Consider the following 16,012-nt stretch of genomic DNA (forward strand, 5'->3'; position numbering starts at 1 on the left):
CGCCAGTTCCTGCTATACTAGCCACTTGTCTAGCATGGACGTGCTTTCATCTATTACACCCCGACTCAGAAAGTTTACTTTTGATAACATACCTACTACATTCATATTTCTCCTTCAGTTGTAAAATAAGTTAATAAAGTTCTTCAGGACTGTGGAGACTATGTCTGTCAGAGTAGATGTTCTTATTTGTTTGTTTGTACAGTGCTTTTACTTTGCATGGAACCAGTGGTTATTCAGCAACGGGACCAATGGCTTTATGCGACTTCTGAACCACATAGAGTGAAATTCTTATGGAATGCCAGAGAATCGAACTCGTGGCTACCGAGGTGGCAGGCCAAGATCATATCGATCACGCCACTGAGGCGCTGGCTATTCCTATTCTTCCACATTTATATTTATCTCCAATTTGACCGTTAGCAGACAACTCTAAAGTATTAGATAAAAACTTAGAATTTCAATAAATTTCTTATCCCAGTTTTAATTTCAATCATCCACATCACTATCTATATGGAAGTTTTATTCATGTAGTTGAATTGGTCAAAGTATCTATGTTCAAACTGGGCCAGCGGCTATTTCACTAAGCAGGGTACTTAATACATAACTCATCTATCTCTATACAGACGGTCCCCGGGTAACGACGGGGTTTCCGTTCTTCAGACGCGTCGTAAGCCGAAAATCGTCGTAAGCCGGAAACATCGTCAAAAATCCTAAGAAAACCTTACTTTTAATGCTTTGGGTGCATTGAAAACTATGTAAAGTGCATTCTTATGGCATTTTCCATCAAAAACACCTTCAAATATTGATTATTTTGCATTTTTGGTGTCATATTTCATCTCCCAGATGAGCGTCGTAACCCTGGAACATGCGTCGTAACCCTGGAAATAATGTCTATTGACAAGCGTCGTAACCTTGGAACGTCGTAAGCCGACACCGACGTAACCCGGGAACTGCCTGTATATGGTTTTCCATTACTACTACCAAACTGCAACTATAGTGCTCCAACAAGGAAAGCAACCACCAAAAAGGGGGAAATAATCTTCCCAGGCTAAAAAAAATCAGCAGGGTTCTGGATACACGAAAAGGTAGTCTTCAAGAAAACCACACCTAACTCAGTTTTTTTCAATGGAAGAGCAAGGGTTGCAAGTTAGCAATCTTGCTGAAAACGAGAAAATTCAATATATATAGGGCAATATAAAACAAAGACATTTCATTTTTTATTTGTATATACAATTCTAGGCCCTTTATACAGTGCACATCATACATGAACCTCCACTACATGCATAGGAGAATGCACAGTACCCAAGGTCTATTACAATACCTTAGGGACAGCCCTAAGTATGAGGTATTTTACCTAATATTTATCTCAGTAATACATAGCCACACATTTGCATATGAAATGAAATGATTAACGTAAAAGGATATGAAGTGTACTGTACTTGGTTTTGAAGTGCAGGCTCTGAAGAGCTGAAATATATACAGACATATATATTTCTCTATACATTAAAAAACTGATAAATCATGACAGATAAGGAAAACATTACCATCTGTCTTCTGCACATACAACGAACAGGAACTATATGAAAACGAAATGCAAGTGATACAAAATGTGTAGGGAAATCATATACCGAGACAAAGCTAACTGGAAATTTAATATTAGAATGTAGGTTTATGCAATATCAAAAAGACCAAGAGAAATTGAAAATGATAACCTACAGAATAATGAGATGATGAATATTAATTCTGCTGGAAATCGTCAGCTGAATAAAACATATTTCAAAGCCTTACGGCAAGGGCTTGGGTACAATACATCTCCATCTTGAAACTTTTAAATACTTTTGTGACCCAGATATAAAACTCAAGGATTTCATCTGTTACAAAGAAGCAAAATATAACTGGGTCAACAAAATAGCTAAAGCTCAAGACCTACCACACATATAATCTTTCGCCTTCCAATCACCTCTGCTACATGCCGAGGAAACTTTTCCTTTTTTTTTTTTTGCTTATGAAAGATATGATTTGTCAGCAGTTGTACTCGAAAATACTTCTACTGACTCACTTGCAGGCATTATGGATTTTGCATTTTGTCAAGTAAAGAATAAAAACTTCCAAATTTCAACCTAGCCTATTTTACATCATACGAGCTTTCACAATTAAGCTTAATCATAACAAGTCTTAAATATTAATTTCATGCAAAGATTTTGTATCAAACTTCATTATATACCTATGTTGCACTTCTTTAAAGGAAACAATGATTAACTTAAGGATTTTACAGTGATTTACTATAAAATTCATTTTTGAGAGAGAGAGAGAGAGAGAGAGAGAGAGAGAGAGAGAGAGAGAGAGAGAGAGAGAGAGAGAGAGAGATAGTTAGACATGCTGGTCAAACTGTAAGCATGACTTCACTGGTAGATAAAAAAAAATAGCCCTCTTTATTTTTTTTTACTTTTATATATACTTTATTCATCACTGTTACACCAGACAAACTGCACGCACTAAGTACACATTGAGTAAATGGTGTACAGCCTAAAACGTATGTACACCCACTGATACAAACTCATGGCAGAAGCAAACACTAACATACACTCACACTACTTGGGACAGAAAATAAAGTATGAAAGAATAAGAAAAACATAATACTACACCATTTATGTCTATATTTTTGTTTACTGTAAGGATTGTTGCTGAAGCAGTGCTGCAACTGCTCCATTCTTTTAATTTTTACTTCAGGGAGATGTTATTTGATTATTTAATGATTTTCTGTTATTTTATCAGTATACTAAACAAGCAGGAGGATAACGTTCACTCTTATCTTTGGGGGAAAAATTCATTGTAAACTCATGTGGAAGCACACTTGAACACAAATAGGAATTTAGTTTTATATGTTTCAAAATCTTGTGCCACAATTATTCACTATTCACCATCACTCTCAAATGTTAACGACCAACTCGTCTTCCCAAAGATGTGCATAAAAAAATACAGTACCTATAAGTTTTAATTTTATGAAAAAGGGATATGTTATTCTTGAATACACATTTTAACATTAATATGCAGACCACTTACAATAATATAAATGTAAAGGTAATATTCTCTCGGCGCCTATCTGCCAAGGATTGGAAAGTCACTCTTATCTTTCGCACGTTTTGCTTTTCCTCATCAACAGCAACGAATTATTCAAGCTGAACTTAAATGATGTTACCAAACAGACCTAAAACACATATATGGCACATTGAGCAACAATAACAATTCTAATTCTACAGTTTTGGGGAAGAAGAAAATAACTAAATAGAAGTATTAAAAGACTGATGTGCACAGATGTAGGCTACTTGTGTATCTGTAAAGCAATCACTTAGAACATGGGGCTCGGAGAAGTGGCAGGCTTCTTACTACAGAAACACACACGGGAAATGTTGAGGTATTTAACATTTGGATTTCAGAGGTAAATGAGCAGCAAGAAAAAAGGCAGACAGACATGGTGGGACAGTGAATTTTGAGCAGTCGAGATCAATAAGAAGTTAGATGACATTATCTTGGTTACACATTATATACTGTATATAAATATATAAATGGAGAGGAAGAAAGGATGGGAAACTATAGTTACTTCAGAAGAATCCTGAGATATAGGCTGAAAAGTGATTCACAAGAAAAATACAAAATAAATGATGATGATGGTAAGGGATAAGCAACGAATTGAAAACTTGCCATGAGGCACTACCTAAGAATGCAAAAATAAAGGCACTATCTAAATCCATTTTTTTTTTTTTACAAAGCTGCACAAATATTCTAACATTACATTCTGTAGGGAATAACTTTTTATCTTTGCTCAGTCAATTTCTGAAAGCCACTAAGTTGAGGATCCCTGCGTCTCGAGCTACTAGGATTGCAGGTGCACTCATATGTGACTGCTCAATTTACGAGCACGCAAAGCATACAAATATTTTGGTTTTCATCACAGTTTTCTGTATGTTCCAATCTATAAATTCTCAACAAAATAATGACAACAAATATTCTTCCAACTCACAAAGACATTGCAAAATGTAACTTAACTCCACATGCAAAAAATACAACATATATTCCAAACAAAACATGAAATTATCAAAAAACAACTACAATTACTGCATATTTCAACATAAAAATTTTAACAGCTTATTCCTATTTACGAACTTTATTCGACCATAACACTGCACAATGATTCACACCAAATGGGAAATTGAAAAAAATTACAACTATTTCCCTTTTGCACTCACTTGCAATACAAAACTTCACGTCACATACAGTACTATGTACATCACTGGTACCACTGTACACTTTACATTGTCTTGTAGGTAGAAAAATGTATGTCTTGTGCTTCACGTATAATCTTGTGCCATCTTGATCAACTGCAGTTCTCTGGTTATGAACCAATTTTTTTAAACACGTTCTTAGAAGGCCTTTGTGTATGCCACTTTAAAATGACCCAAGGGAAGAAAAACCCCTCTTGTGCTAGAGGCCATTTATAAAAGTTGTGTCGTTATACACTCTAACAGCCAGTGTGATACACATCAACTGTTTTAACGTAACTATTGTATAGTGTCACAATAATGCAAGGCAACCTTCATGTCGTGCGTCTTTTTTTTTTCACTTGAAATGTTCACGTGGAGTCATTGTCATTCCACCTACAGTAACTGAAACTATGTACTCTTGATATCACCTCACAATATACTCAAGCCACCGGATATTCACTCTCAAATCCAGAGTTTCACAAGTCCACTTTTAATAGTACATTGTATTTGTAAGGCTACGGATTTGTGGACAAATCACTGCACTTCTGGTGGGCGTAAAAACTACATATAGGTATATGTAATGTATATTTCCTCCCTAGGATGTTTCAACAGTTTGGAGGGGGATGAAACAAGGAAAATATAAAAAGGGCACCACTTCAAACTAGATGCTCTATTGGACTTTCCTAACTAATTGTTTCCTATTCATTTTCAATACTGCAGTCAAATAATGTACAGGAAAAACTTGCAGGAATTATCACAGGCATTCCACAATAGTCTGAATATGATATTACTTGTGGACCTTTAATGCACTTGTAAACGCACAGGCTCTGTCCATATGGTGAGTAAATAGTCATTGCAAGACTGGTATTTAAATGATCAGCATCTTTACAGAATAACTGAAATCATTTATAGGATTACATAAAATTTTTTAACAGGAGTACAAAAATACCCTTTGTATACTGATGATACTTATTTGAAAAGAAATCCATTAATTTCAAATTACGTACAGTCCATACTAAACAATTCATAATTTAACATTCAAATGATAAATAAAGCTTTATAATGCTCAAAATTTCATTATGTGAATTTCACAAGAAGTTATGTTGCAATACATACTGTATGTATATAAAGCTTTATAATAAAATTTCATTATGTGAAATTCATAAGGAATAAGGTTGCAATATATAATGTATGTATGTAGTGTATATCAAATATCTGAAATATTAAATGTCTCCAAAAAACTTCAAACTCAAGTAATACTAAAGGCTATTTTTAAATGGTAACTTTTCCAAAAACCACTCTGGATTGAAAATAGTATGTAAATTGTCCCAAATAATATTTCTTTTGAAAAACACATAATTCTTTAATAAGGATATACTGTAATGTGGTCTTTTCTAGGTCATATGTCACTCAAGTGGGAATCAAGAAAACTCATTTAACAATAAAGGAATGCACTTATAAAGACCCAATAAACTCTTGTCTCAAGTGGTGCACCTCCTTTGCCTTTTTTTCATCTACTTTTCTATCATACAGGGAGTAAGGGGATGGAGGACAAAGAGTAATCCTGCAATGCTAAATATTGATTATATATGTGTATATGTATGTCATAATAGAAAGGCTGGTGGCCAGAACATGCTGACCTATTGCAGACACACTAATGTAGTTGAACAGATACTGGAGGAGCCACACTCTACTGTATATCTTGTATTTTATTTTCAATTAGTTATGGGAGCTCCAAGGCTACATCACATGGCAAAATTTCCTAGTGAAAATAGTGTACTTGCCATGAAGGCAGTTAAACTTCTGCCATGAGAGATTGTGATTCGATGGGTGCAGCAGAGTCATAAAGAGTATCGGTGTCTTGTGTAGGTTCACCTTGAAGTTGGCACTGATTATTTAAAGTTCCTGCACCACAGTCACAAAAGAACCTGAAACAATGAAGATGTCATTCATAAACTTATTTTGAAACGAAGTTTGTGGGCTACCAATCACAAAACATATCTTTCTCAAAAGTTCAAGGGAAGAAAGGTAACCCAACAAAGATAATGCAATTTATGATACAGTACTTAGTACTTTAGATTCTATATATAAAAAATATTACAAGTATAAAAATCCCACTCCACCAAATGTGCAAACTCATACTCAAGTCATCATCACCACTGCAGTGTATTTCCTGTATTTTATAACTAAAATAATATGAGCAAGTGGTTTTAGTGACAAGTAACACATCCCACCAACATTAACACAAATTACTGTGATCCCTTGAAACAAAAAATACAAACAAGCGTACATTGGTCTAATACATACAATTTTTCCTTGTGATCCTACTCAACAGATTATAAAACTGTCCATTACCATATTTTAAAAAATAACATAGACTAACAGAAAAAATTATATATGGTATGAAATCATGTAAGGATGGCTGCTTCTATTACATTGCCCAGCATTTTTGACATTTTATATTTCACCTTTCCTCACACCCAACCTCCGTTCATATTGGGCCTGAAATTGGACTTGAAGGGCATCAGGTGTATTACTACTATTCATCTCAGCAACCCCTAAAACTATGGATAAGACCTAATATCTGTCATTTATTTTTCACCCCTTCTCATCCCCTACCCTTCAGGGCTGAACTTGGTCGTAAAGGTCACCAGGAGTGTCACCATTCATCTTAATGACCATAAAAACTTTGGATTAGACACTAATATATGTTGGTTTTGGTTATCTTAACGTATCACCCCCTTTGGTATGTGGTGCTTAACCCCCACCCCGAAATATTCTTTGGTATGTGGTGCTTAACCCCCACCCCCAAAATATTCTTTTCCAGATTGTAAATTGTATGTATACTGAAATGTGGTTACGATAAATTCCTCATTTATTGAGTTACTAAATCTCAGGCAGAACAAGCCCCTTTCCAGGAAAGCCTTCCCACCCCCAACACCCTTTGGTGCTAGTGATGTATTACCCCCAGAGTATTCTTTCCAAGACAGTAAAGTCATTGTACGTATAACAAGTTTGGTTGAAATGGCTCAGTGCATTTCAGTTATGATGGAACAAACACATCCATTTTTATATCTACAGATTACTTATATAATCAGCAACTAGTGCAAACAGTTTTAAACTGCAATAGTTGTGCATCCATCACAACTACTATGAGAGAGAGAGAGAGAGAGAGAGAGAGAGAGAGAGAGAGAGAGAGAGAGAGAGAGAGAGAGAGAGAGAGAGAGAGCTAACATACATTTGTTTCGGTGCAGATTCAAATTGAAATAACCTAATGACCTTTGCAAGGTGTGATAATTGTACTTAAATAACCAAATTGTAGTATCAATAGCAGCTGTACAAAGATTTGTTTAAGCTAGTCATGCAGATGAATGTATTAACTGTTCGAGTTCATTTGTATGATGCAAATAACTATGATAGTTTTGATGCTGTAAAGATATATATTTCATATACATAACTACATAACATATACTGTAGGACCTCGATTCACAAACACATTAACCAATGAAGAAAAATATAAATAAAAAGGCTGTTTGATTCACAAAGTCATTTCCGACACACAAACATTTAAAAAATGTGCCCAATTGCTCATCTAATGTGGGTGCATCTGAGCCACTATGGGGGCCGCCATCTTGTTATTGTAGGGTACTGTATGTATATCTCCCATGCAATTTCACCCATGATTAGTCTGGTTTTTATTATGGTCTTCAGCAGACGCATGTTCATACACTTCAAACTGTGCTTGTTTTGCCTGCAACCTAGTGATTTTTCTTTATAATGGCCCCAAAGACAGTGAGGAGTGATGGTAAGAAGGTGCAGAAGAAGTTAACCATTGAAATAAAGAAATTATAAAGAAGTATGAGCAGGGTATTTCGTGTGACTGACCTCACGACCAATAACAAGATGGCCAAGATGACATTTTTATACTAAAAAACTTTTTGTATATATTTACGAAGTAATCAAGGATTTTGACAATTTTGAAATAGGAGGAGGCCACGAAAGAGGCTAATGTTGCAAAGAACATGACTGTACTTAATGAGATCCCAAACACTTGAAGAGGTAGAAAATATCCTTTGGAAGTGGCTAAACAAGAAACAGATAGCAGGTGATAGCATCAATGAGCCAATCATCTACAAGAGAGCTCAGCAAGTTCATCAGAGTTTAATGAAGGAAACCCCCTCTACTAGTGCCACGCTTGAGGAGTTTAAGGCTAGTAAAGGGTGGTTCCCCAACTTCAGGAGAACTGGTATCCATTGTGTACTTAGGCAGGGTGATGCTGCTAAAGTGATAAGGCTGCTGCCGAGGCGTACGGGACCAAGTTTGCCAAGTACATGGAGGCCAAAGGATACATCCTGCAACAAGTTTTCAATTGTGATGAAACAGGCCTCATCTGGAAGAAGATGCCCCGTTGGACTTACACTTTTGTTATGTGCGAATACAAATGCTGACCTGAAACTAAAGCAGCTACTTGTTTACCATTCAAACTACCCCTGAGCCTTTAAGCAACACAACATAAATATGGCCAGACTGCCTGTAATGTGAAGGGCCAACACAAAGGCATGGGTGACATGGAACTTGCTTTTTGGCGTGGCTGGATGAAGTGTTCGCACTGACTACGAGTCAGTACTTAAGCGAGAACCAGCTACCCTAGCAGTGCCTTCTGGTCATGGAAAATGCCTCGCCACACTCTCCTTACTTGGCTGACAGCATTGAACATGACTTCATATAGGTCGGGTTCCTCTCATCAAACATGATCCCTATTCTGCAGCCAATGGACCAACAAGTCATTTGTCATTTTAAGAAATTATACACCAAGTCGCTCTTCACTAAATGCTTCCATATGAACCACAATAAAAAATTAACTTTGAAAGAAATTTGGAAGAAGTCTTTTAATGTTTTTCACTGCATAACTCTTCATCGACAATGCATGGAATGAGGTCATGTAGAGCACATTAAATTCTGCATGGTGGAAACTTTGGCCTAAGTGCGTAACTGACCATGACTGAGGGCTTCAATGCAGAGATTGTACAGGAAATTGTGTCAATGGGCAAAAAAAAATGGGTCTGGAATTCAATGATGAAGAAATTGATGAACTGGTGGCTGAACATGTGGAGGATTTGACAGCGGGCAGACTGGTTCAACTCCACAAAGAGCAGCAAAAGGTGCTGGGAATAGGGAGGAAGTTACATATGCCCACTTTGAATTAATTAAATACACAATGGAAAAGTGGAATGTTGTCCAGCGTTTCCTTGAGTTGCACCATTCAAACAAAATTGTTACAAACAGGATCACAAATGTGGTCTACGAAAATTTAATGAATCATTTTAGATCACTTATGCAGAAAGGACAAAGCAACAGACATTGGATAAGTTTGTGATGTTTGTGAGAAAGGAAAAAAACACCATAAGGAACAAATCTCTAGAACAAGATTTCCCCGACCTTTAGGTCACAAACATATTGAAAGAAGAACAAAGTTTAGGAACGAAACGTGTTCATAAATCAAGGTACTATTGTATATATGTATATAAAATTTGTGTGATGATGCAGCATTTTTTCTACGGCATACCACTTTAATAATAATACGTAGTAGTAGTAGTAGTGCTATGTTACTTTATTAATAGGATTAAAAATGATGTATCAGAAATGAATGGCAACAAAAGGCAGGAGAAAGATGAGACTGTGGCTAAACTCGTACAATTCACCGAGTGAAGCAAAGGCTGTCAATATAATTAAGAAAAATGCAAATCTGAGAGTCAGATCACATACCATCCCAAAATTTTTGCCTTTTATTACTTCAGGAATATCTGAATACTGGTAAGATGCTTGAAAAATAACATTAAAACTGTGAAGGACTATGAAGATCTGACAAAAGTGGTTATTTTTAATTTTATCAGAATAAACTCCTAGAATTAGGGTAAGTCTTACATGCTGGAAAATATGGTAACCATATTTTTTAAAATCACCAAATAAATTTACCCAAGAATACTGTACATGCCATTGGTACCCCAGCATTTTTTTATTAGTTGTCCAACTAATTTATATTGGGTAAACTGACAGTAAGGTTCAAAACAATATTTTCTTACCTGTCATGCCTTATAAATTCCACCACATGACTGCTATGACATGTTTTGATGCAATTCACACAGATGGCATTACGTTCTGTAGTATTGCATGTACGACAGCGATAGAAGTCATGCATTGGGAAACTTGTGTAGGATGAAATCTTATACAGGCACTGACCACTTGTTACTGCTTTCTGTACCGCATCATGGTTATCAAATATCTTATTAGCTGTAAAGAAAAAAAGAACCAGTGAAGACATGTGTAGACATTAGAAAGTTGAATGCATCTAATTCAAGTTTACCAACACTTTCAGTATACAAAAAGGATAAACATCCATACCTCGCTCAATTGGGTTGACCCCAGATGCTAAACACAAACCACCAAAACGATTATTAAAAATATGGTTATTTTCTAGGGTTGCAGTAGCATTATTGGTTATTTCAATGCCAGCCGCTAAGCCATCATATATTCTATTCCTTCTCAAAATAGGATGACTTTGAGTTGGATGGCTTTGTGTTGAAATCAAGACCCCAGCCTGGGCATTACGGAAAATGTCATTGTCTTCAAGTACACCTGTAAATAAAGTTAAAAGGAAGTTAATTGGAACTTTCCAGTTTCCTCGTCTGCTAAGTTTAAATAGTTAACAGATATGTCATACCTTCAGACTGAAATGGCAAATGATGCTTACCTTTTCCACCATTAAATATGCAAATTCCAGCCTCCCTTCCGTCAAAGATCTTGTTTCTTCGAAGAGTTGGATTACTATCAGTCTTGATCCATACACCAGCCATTGCATTATCAAATATTTCATTTTGTTCCAAGAGACCCAGGCCTCCATTGTATACTAACACTCCTCCATTTTGGCCTCCCCAAATTTTATTTCGTCTGATGTTGGGGTTGCTCCCCGTTCTGCAAATATGCAAATTACACATTTATTTCATCCAAATCAAAATAAAAAAAAATATATTCTATTATTTGTTACTTGCCATTTTTCAATAACTAAAGATTATCCAGATAACTTTTCACCTATTTTTGTTACCCTTCTAAAACATACTACAAAAACTAAGCTAAGCTCTAATGAAAAAGATTTAACTAGGTATGCTGCATGTATTAAAAAAAGAATTTCAAAGAATTAAGACTATATTACACAAAAATGATGACAGCAACCTGATGAGAGAGAAATTGTACTCACCTTATTTGTACACCTGAGTATAAGTGGTTGAAAATGTCATTATCTTCTAAGAGACCATGACCATTGTCATAAAAATATACACCAACTTGCTTTCCTGAGTGAATACGATTTCTCCGTAAAGTTGGTGTGCTTCCTGTGAAAAACAAAAAACTCACAATGAAAATAAACCAAACACTGGAAACTTTTAGTTTTCATAAATGACAGAACATGTTGTAACATTCTTTTGAATCAAAATTGCAGCTTACAGTTTTAATTACTCTCCTGAAATATCACGCTTTGTAAGACGTACATAAAAAAAATATAAGTTTACAATATCAATAGTTATGAGCTTTATGATTTTTCAAATTCTCATAATATAAAATGTTAACATAATCACATGTGAAGTAACTTCATTCCTTACAGAGGACTCACTGAAACCACTAAAATTGATGGAACATACTTATCATCAAATGAGACCAGGTCTTTTCTATTAGTGTAACTAAATTTAACTTATGTATTATGATTACACAATTATAAACTCAACTGAATTTGCTTGATATTTGTTCTATTCCTTAGAGAAAAATCAACAGCTAGTAGCTTTCTTACCTGTAGTAATCCAAACTCCAGCAAGTGTGTTGGCATATACTTCATTGCATTCTATTAAGCCTTGACCCTTTTCATGTACATAAATTCCACCATGCTGACCATCATGGATCTTATTGTGCCGTACTATAGGATCACTATTGGTTCGAATCTGGATTCCAGCTAGTGCATTACCTTGAAATAAGAAGACAAACTGATTAACACAAATATATTAAGGCAGTGAAAAGGAGCTTGAGTGGATAGACAGTAAGATAAAAGCAATCAAGAAAATAAATGAGATGAAGTACAAGGACCTAAGGTGAGACCAGCATAAAACCCTAAAGTTCCATTAAATTGGATGTAAAGTACAAGGCTAAAAAAAGCAGGTGTAGCTGGAACCTAGAGGAAAATGAAAACAACCTTTAGTAATGCCTATAGTATACCATGTGAGGTGCACTGAAGGCACTTTGTAGCCCCTACAGGAAATTTAGGCAGTAGAGTACACATGAAAAGATAGTGGAGAAAATTGAGGCGAAAGTCTTTATCTATTGGGATATGGATATATATTATTTACATCTGGCACAAAAGGCACCTTAAACTACAGAGTACATCAACTTTATCCTCAAAAACTCATGTAATTTTTTTTTGTTCCTTTCAAAAGCAAAAATTCTACTCAACCACTCCCCTAATATTATTTGACTCTAAACGAATGAGATCTAATATGATCAAAAGTCCTAGTAATAACCTTCAGAAAAACACATTCTGTTGATAAATATCACTGGTTTCTGAAAAAAATTTTGAATTCCATTCTTACTGACTGTACCTACTGAAAATTATTCTAAAACACATACCATATATGTTATTGTGTTCAATTAAGCCTCGACCATCTCCAAATATGTAGACACCACCTTGCAGTCCATTATATATTTCATTCCGTCTTATAGTTGGGTTACTATTTGAAGTTATCCACACGCCTGCATATTTATTTGAATGGATCTTGTTCTCAATAAACTGACCCATGCCATGCTCGTGGACATATATTCCTCCAGTCTGGCCATTATGAATTTCACAACGCACTACTGTTGGATTTGCCTGTGCCTTCACTTCAAAGCCTGCTATGCGATTATTATGGATATCATTTGCCTCAAAATATCCCTGGAAAATAAAAGCAGTATAAAAATCAAGTTTACATACATACCAGACTACAATAAACTTTTGCAAATTAGTGTATATAATGTTCTTTTATAGAATCTAGTTCTGGTTAATATTAAAATAGAAAATGAAACTATTATAATAATCCCTAAAAGCATAGTCACTAAACTTGCTGTAATAGCTCAGCCAATACAGTAAATTAAAAACACTGAGTATAATTCCATGTGACCTAACTACTGATAATCTTTGTAATTACACATTGTTGAAAAAATTAATCCAAATTCTGAATGCAACCCAGAACATGTGCAAAACAGTTTCATTCATACAAATTCACTCATCATATGCTGGAAGTCCCCAGTTTTTGGCGGGCTTGGTTATTGGAAATCTGGTTTATGGCGCTTGTCTAACAACATGGCAAGTTCCAGTTATTGTTGCCTTATATAGAGTTATAGCACCATAACATACCTAACAGAGGCTCCATTAATCAGATATCGGTGCCAGATGCGCCATAAATCACAGTTTTGGTTAATGGCGGTTTTCGCTTACAAGCACCCCATGAAGAATGAAACCCTCTTCCATAACTGGGGACTGCCTATATTATGTGCCCTGAATGTTCCCATGACCATCAGTCTTCTGATTTGTCAGAAAACAAGCATGTCCACACATGCATAGGCTCTCCCCATGGTATTCATCAACCAGAAGGGTTATTCCTCACAAAAACTGTGCACAAGGCAGTGATTTTGAGGGATTGACAGATATGCCTGAACTGAAACTTACTTAGGAGATTCATGTGCTGGATGCCTTAAAAATGATCCTCTACGAGTATGTACTAAAGGAAAGAACCAAGGATATAGTGACTTTCAGATTTGAAAATATAGTAAAAACATCTATGGAATTTAAAGAAACATGAATTACAGTTTCACTAGTGCCAACTGCTTAAAATTTTACAATCACGGTAACTAGTTATGTTATTGGTGTAGCTTTCTGCCCAATCCCAAACACAGGGAGGAGGGAAGGCTCTGATTTGTAATTACTTGGCAAGTTACATATATATACATATATATATATATATATATATATAGATATATATATATATATATATATATATATATATATATATATAAATTACTTGGCAAGTGCATATATATATAAATCATTATTTTATCATAAATATCTCATTTCCAGAGAGAGAGAGAGAGAGAGAGAGAGAGAGAGAGAGAGAGAGAGAGAGAGAGAGAGAGAGAGAGAGAGAGAGAGAGAGAGAGAGAGATATATATATATATATATATATATATATATATATATAATATATAATATATATATATATATATATATATATATATATATATATATATATATATATATATATAATATATATATATATATATATATATATATATAATATATATATATATATATATATATATATATATATATATATATATATATATATATATATGTAACTTACCAAGTAATTATATTATTGAATCCCAAATTGACCCGGAGGTGGGATGTGGTTAATTCTACCTCATGCATTATTAACGATAATAATGAGCAGAGACATAGAAAATAAAAGCACTGAATCAATGCTTGTTGTTCCCCACCTTATAAGTGGCTACGAGATGATACTGCCTCTGGTCGCCACATGATATCTTATCCATGTAGGGTGTGGCTACTTGGCTCGACTCACCTCTACAACAGTGGAGCTTTGTAGCATGGTACGAAACCGGTGACTACTAAGCATACAGGTAGTCAGTTGCCCCTGCCTTGGGCATGTATCTGAGTAAACAAGACCAGATTATATAACAATAAACACCTACACCAACCAACATATAAAAATTACCAAACCCAACCATAAATGAGAAGTGGAGGGCACTCCAAGCACTAAGAGCCCCCAAACTCCCCATGAACACAAAAACCTGATATCAAGGCAAAAAATCAGATGGGAAGAAACGCTTCCTACACTTCCTCCCAACACCCTGCCAGCCACGGATAAAAGCCCTAATGCACTGCACTTATCATAAATCACTTCCACATCCTTCAAAAAATTTGTTGCAAAGACTCATCAACACTTCCAATAGACAGCCTGTAAAATAGATGCAATAGACAAATGTCTACAAGACAATGATGTGGCTACCAATCTGATCTCGCAAGCTTTAGTTCTTAATAAACTAAGGTCCTCCTCTCCCACCTGATTACTGCCTCTGGATGATGCTCATCTTACTTGTAGAGACGTGGTGGTATAGCAAAGGGTCATCCTCTACTTTAGCAGGATCCATGCAACTAGGAAATAGTCCTTGGATAGCATGGTCTACAGAAAGATGCCTCGGCCCAGGCCGCAGTACCACAATCAACATAATCAAACCAGAGTAAATATATCACCTCCAAAAATTAAAAACCATACCCAACTAATAAAAGACTGAAGGGTATTCCTAGTACATCAATGGTAGCCCCCAGCTCCCCTTAAAACTCAACAACCTTATTCAAGGCGAAGAGACTACATTAGGAAGAAACGACTTCCCATACACTCTCACTCAACACCATCTCAGCAGCTAAATACGGACCCAGGGTACTGCAGTTGTCATAAACCATTTTGATTTAACACAGGTAATGAGAGGCAAACACTGATTTGCCATTCCAATATGTCGCTTAGATAATGGAATCTAGAGAGGATATGTATAAAGGAAAGTGACGTAGCCACTGCTCTCACTTTGTGAGCTTTCACTTTCATTGCATTAAAATCTGATTCTTTAACTTGAGAATGAGCCTCCACAATAATATTCCT

At 35.5% G+C, this 16,012-nt stretch overlaps 1 protein-coding gene across 1 annotated transcript in view; it reads right to left on the bottom strand.

Annotated features, from left to right (window-relative positions):
- Positions 1 to 1,201: 1,201 nt before the first annotated feature.
- LOC135220946 (F-box only protein 11-like) overlaps positions 1,202 to 16,012 on the bottom strand; it is a 103,096-nt gene continuing 88,285 nt past the window's right edge. Inside the window, 7 exon segments of the mRNA XM_064258601.1 lie at positions 1,202 to 6,187; positions 10,343 to 10,550; positions 10,662 to 10,895; positions 11,011 to 11,231; positions 11,515 to 11,647; positions 12,100 to 12,270; positions 12,927 to 13,230. Coding sequence (XP_064114671.1) covers positions 6,055 to 6,187; positions 10,343 to 10,550; positions 10,662 to 10,895; positions 11,011 to 11,231; positions 11,515 to 11,647; positions 12,100 to 12,270; positions 12,927 to 13,230 — 1,404 coding nt within the window. The 3' untranslated portion in view covers positions 1,202 to 6,054.

This window comes from Macrobrachium nipponense, chromosome 2 (assembly GCF_015104395.2).
Source record: "Macrobrachium nipponense isolate FS-2020 chromosome 2, ASM1510439v2, whole genome shotgun sequence".
Classification (NCBI taxonomy): Eukaryota; Metazoa; Arthropoda; class Malacostraca; order Decapoda; family Palaemonidae; genus Macrobrachium; species Macrobrachium nipponense.